A 5,445-nucleotide genomic window follows, 5' to 3' on the forward strand; every position below is an offset into this window, starting at 1 on the left:
CGAGGGGGAGGGGTGAGAGGGCATGTATGTGTTGGGGGGGAAGTGTGAGAGGGCATGTATGTGTGGGAGGGGTGTGGGAGAGTGTGTGTTTGGGGGCAGTGAGTCAAGAGCACGCATGTGAGAGAGAGGGGGGTTCAGAGACCGCACGTGTGTGTGTCTGGGGGGGATTGAGAGAGCGCAGGAGGGTGCTTGTGGAGGTGAGACAGTGCGGGAGGGCTCATTGGGATGGGGGTGAGAGGGTGCGGGGGACAGCGTGTGGGCGCCGTGGAAGAGTGCGGAGGAGAAAGCGAGCGGGAGTGTGTCAGTGGATGTGTGTATGTGAGAGAGAGAGAGAATGCATGCGTGCAAATGTATGTGTGGGGAGCAGAGAGAGAAAGTGTGTGGGGGGGGGTGTGCGTGCGTATGTGAGAAGGGCGGCAGACAGAGAGTGTGTGTGTGAGTATGCTTGAGAGACTGTGTGTATATTAGAGAGCATCTGTGTCTGTGTGTATGTTTGTGTGTGGTGTGTGTTTGTGAGTGAGACAGAGCGTGTATAGTGTCGTGGGGTCACCTGCAGTGCAACATGAGCCCAAGTTCCCGGTTCAGGCTGTCCTCATGAGTGCTGAGCTTGGCTATCAGCCTCTGAGCTAAAATGTTACATTGGTAAAACCTTTAGTTCTCTCAGGGCAGTGACTTGAAAGAAATTTGGGGATTTACATACACAAAACATTGTGTATCAATTAAATCAATCAATTAAAACCTTCTAACTGATTAAAGATTTAACAGCATTTTAGGTTTGTTTAATACATCCTCATCAGTTGTGTGACCCTTTGACCTTTTACTTATAAATTCTGTGTGCTTCTTTCTCACTTCATCTGACAAGGGGGGCTACGCTCAGAAAGCTTGTGATTTCAAATAAACCTGTCAGACTATAACCTGATGTCGTGTGATTTCAGACCTTACCAGCTAGAATCACAGAGTTATCCTCCTGGACACAGAATCCACTATTTTCAACCTCTGCCATGCCAAAGAAAATTGCTTAAACCAACTGGGGAAATAATTTCTGATCCTGTTTTATGAGAACACGCTTGAAAATGACATGCTAAATGTCCAGCCAGTTCCCTTTCAAACTCCAGTTATGTGACCACACAAGCAAAAAGTTTAAGATACTATATATACCTGCATATCTAATCCACAGGAGAGTAAACTCTGTGGCCTTTGAGGTCGGAAGGTCACACAGGAACAAATATTTGAATGTCTCCGTAAAGAGCGGCTGACCTTCTTGCTTGTCAACTCTATGACTTTTATTGATCCAGAATCATCTGCAGCTGCAAGATGGCTGCCTGTTTCATTAACAGACAAGCAGTTTATCTCATCCTCGTTCACATGGAAGCAATCAGCGGGTTCCTCAAAAGCCCGAATGTCTAATACACTGACTGTTTTACTGTGAGATGCGTACAGAATGTTAGAACGATTGTGAGAGAATGACACACACGTGACATCGTCACCATCTCCTAGGTTCAAGTGGCTGATTACAGCACCTTGGCTGTTCCAGATTGTAAGGGCTCCTTTCTCTGCCCCTGATGCCACAAGGCCTTCACTGTTAACGTCCAGGCACAGCACTGGAGATAAATCCCCTGCAGTCCACTTGGTTGCCATAATTCCTAAAAGAAAAAGTGGAAACTACATGAAAAGGGCCAACATTTCCCCTTACTTTAATGTTTTTAAATTAAATATTCAGATATTTGAACATTTTTCCTTTTTCTTTTCTCAATATTAGGACACTAAGCAGCACAAGGGTCAATCTGTTGCTATTAATTAGTAACGTGCATCTGTTTCTCACCTCATCAGATCCAGCTATCTTCTAGTTATCTTCTCTCCTCAATGTGGCCCACTTCAATTCCCAGATCAAGTGCTGCCTCTACCCCCATCTACTTCCACAAACTATTCCCCTTTACTAATGCCCATTTCTAACCTTACCCATTCACTTACGATCCCTTCCTGTCCCCTGCACATGCCTCATACTCTCCGTCCAAATGAAGAGGAAAAGGCCATTCAGCCTTGAACCTGTTCCACCATTCAATTAGATCATGGTTGATCAAGATTTGAATGTAAGATCCCCAGGGTATTATCCTGCTGATCTGGATTACTAGTTTGGTGACATTCTTCTATTCCTCCCGAGGATCAGGAGAGACAGTAGAATATTTGGAGGGATGGCGTGGGCTTGTTGGGCCGAATGGTCTGTTTCCACATTGTAGGGATTCTATGATCTACGATCTACCTCAATGTCATTTTCCTGCGCACTCTCTATATATCTTGATTAGTTTCCAGAAATTTTCAAAGACTGAGTGTCCTCAGCACTTGGGGTACAGAAATAAAAAGATTTACTGCCCCGAGTTATGAAATGCCAGTCTTAAATGACCTACCCCTTATTCTGAGATGATGTCCCCTGGTTCTATCCCCACCCACCAGCCAGAAGAAAAGTCTCACCTATCTTGTCACCTACCTTGAAAGAATTTGTAAGCTTCAATGACTAAACTCTCATTCTTCAAAAGTCCAGAATACAAGCCCAGTTTCCTCAATCTCTACACGTAAAAGAACCTCACCATAACAGGGATTAAACTAGGGAAACTCCGTTGCACTCCCTGTACACTAGAATATCCTCTCTTAGATCAGGATACCAAAACTGTATGCAATAATCCAGCAGCAGTCTAAGGCTTTAAACAATTACCGCAAAACTTCTTTATTCAAATCACCTCGTGATTAAGAACAGCACACCATTTGCCTTCCTCATTGATTGTTGCACCTACATGCTACTTGTTAGTGACTCATCAGAAAGGAAGCCTAGGTTCTTTTGGGACATCAACAATTCCCAATCTCTCACCATTGACAAATACTTTGTTTTTCTGTTTTTTTTCCCCCTACCGAAATGGATAACAATACTTATTCACATATTCCATCTGCAACATTCTTGTCCATTCACTTAACCTGTCCAAGTCCACCAAGCCTCCTTTTAACTTTCTCACAGTTTAAGTTCTCACATTGTTTTGTGTCTTCAGCAAATATGGAAATATTACAAGTTCTAACCAATTCTCAGTTGATGCTAGTGTATACCCTGAATCTCTAATTTTGTTTACTAGCTTCCTGCAGGGGACCCTATCAAAAACCTTCTGAAACACATGTACACTTCCAAGGCCTTCGAACATGGAACTCCCTGCCTCTGAACTCCTGACCCCTGCGCAGACTCGACCAGGTCTCACCTCAGCCTGCCCGAGTGGCGTGGCTTTCTGGTCTCAAGGTGATTCCGGAGTGATATCCCAGCCTCGTGAACCCTGAGGTGAAGCCCAGCGCAGTCTTGAGTCAGGACGCAGTGCAGATTGGGGGGTGGGGTGTGAAGGGTGAAGGAGCTAGGTGCCAGCATGGATTGGGTTGGAAGACGTTATACTGAACTTTTTACTTCTCTGTTGTTCTAAAAACTGTAACTGAAGAAGCCGTACCACTGTATATGGTGACTTATACACATTACTCCTTTGAGTACACGTGACAATAAAGGTAATTCTAATTATTTATCTGTGCTACAAGTAAAGTCTTCAAAAATCTGCAACATGTTTGTTAAATATAACGTCCCCTTTATAAATCCATGTCTGCCCAAGCTGCAAATCTGGTTGCCTGGCATTTCTGGGAGATTTTCTATGTCCTTTTTCCATGAAGACAGGCACAAGTGGTTATTAAGCTTCTCTGCCATTTTCCTGTTCTCCGTGTTAAATTCTTCTCATTCGTAATGGGCCCACATTTGTTCACATTAATGTCTTCCTTTTCATATTCCTAAAGGAGCTTTAAAAACGCACCCTTCTGTTTTTTTTTTGGCAGCCTGTGTTCGTATTTTGTTTTAAAAATCAGTTTCTTGGTCATCCTTTGCTGGGTTCTAAGTTGCTCCCCTCACTTCCCGCTCACTCCCCTCTGCCTGTCTCATGTCCTATCCCCCCCCGTCCTCGTCCCCCATTCTTTGTTCTTCTTTTACACAAAGGCTTACCCTCTGTCCCACCCCCTTCATTGACCAACCCATACTCCGTTTTTTGTCGCCCAGACCCCGATACTACCCTACACCATCCCCCACACTCACTCCCGATAAACCCCCACCGCGACCACCACCCACCCTTATTATTCATCCTCTCCCTCGCGCGCGCGCACACACACACACTTGCTCGCTCCCCGCAGTCAGGCGCGCGCCCGTCTCGCGGCGATCACCAACGGCCCACACGCGGCCCACTAGAATCCAGACATGCGCACGCCACACGGCCCCGCTCTCCCCACCGTCCCACCTCCTGGCTCATCTCCGCGCCTTTCCCCACCCACCTACCTCCCACTTCACTCCTCCCCCCACCGCTTCACCCCTCCCCCCCACCCATCTCTCCCCTCCCCCCACCGCTTCACCCCTCTCCTCACCCATCCCTCCCCTCCCACCACTCCATCCCTCCCCTATCCCCACCAATCCATCCCTCCCCTACCCACCTCTTCCCTTCTCATGTGGTTGACTCTTAACTGTCCTCAGGACACTTATGGATGAGCAATGCGTTGTGGAGATGATTGCTTTATCACATTTTTACTCCTAAGCTGGAAGAACACAGCAGGACAGGCAGCATCTGCAGGAAAGGAGCTGTCAACATTTTGGGTATTATCCTTCTTCAGGACAGGACATGGGGGTAGGGGGAGCTGCAGAAAAAGAGAGGGGTTGAAGGGTAGAGGCAGAATGGTAGCGATAGGTGGCCATTGGTAGTAGGTACGACCTGGTTGGTCGATGGGAGGAATGAATCTGGTTGGTGGCTAGAAGGGCCGGTCAGAAGGTTGAATGGAAAGGAGGAGGTGGGGCTGGAAAGGGAACCAGGGGATGGTGGGAAGATTATTTGAAATTTGAGAACTCAATGTTTCGTCTTCTGGGCTGTAGTGTGCCCACACGGAAGATAAGGTGTTGTTCCTCAAATTTACGTTCCGAATTGCTGCGACACTGGAGGAGGCCGAGGACGGACATGTTGGAGAGTAGTGGGATGGGGAATTGAAATGGGTGGTGACTGGGAGGTTAGGTTGGCTGTTCCGGTCCAGGCGAAGATGCTCGGCGAAACGGTCACCTAGTCTACGTTTGGTCTCACCAACATAAAAAAGGTCACATTGGGAGCAGTAGATGCAATAGACTAGGTCGGAAGAGATGCAGGTGAAGCTCTGTCTCACTTGGAAGGACTATTTGGGTCCTAGGTGGAGGTGAGGGAGGTCTTGTGTGGGCAGATGTTGCATCTTTTACAGTTACAGGGGAAGGTACCAGGTGGGTTGGAGTGGTTGGTGGGGAGTGGGGCGTGAAGGCAATTGTCCTTGTGGAAGGCAGAGAGGAGTGGGGAGTGGAAGATGTTCTGGGTGGTGGGGTCTGATTGGAGTTGGCAGAAGTGTTTGAGGATGATACGTTGAATGTGGAGG

General features: G+C 47.3%; 1 protein-coding gene across 3 annotated transcripts in view; it reads right to left on the bottom strand.

The window, feature by feature from the left end:
• wdr53 (WD repeat domain 53) overlaps positions 1-4,301 on the bottom strand; it is a 13,243-nt gene extending 8,942 nt beyond the window's left edge. Inside the window, exons 1-2 of one of the 3 annotated variants that reach the window (XM_020517888.2) lie at positions 4,181-4,301; positions 1,159-1,643 (exon numbers count right to left, since the gene is read on the bottom strand). In XM_020517888.2, coding sequence (XP_020373477.1) covers positions 1,159-1,638 — 480 coding nt within the window. In that variant the 5' untranslated portion in view covers positions 1,639-1,643; positions 4,181-4,301. Of the gene's footprint in view, positions 1-1,158; positions 1,644-1,822; positions 3,215-3,239; positions 3,502-4,180 lie in introns of those variants that run through there. The other 2 variants (XM_048604784.1, XM_020517887.2) reach the window with 2 other exon arrangements.
• Positions 4,302-5,445: the final 1,144 nt, after the last annotated feature.

Source organism: Rhincodon typus, chromosome 13, assembly GCF_021869965.1.
Source record: "Rhincodon typus isolate 14 chromosome 13, sRhiTyp1.1, whole genome shotgun sequence".
Lineage (NCBI taxonomy): Eukaryota > Metazoa > Chordata > Chondrichthyes > Orectolobiformes > Rhincodontidae > Rhincodon > Rhincodon typus.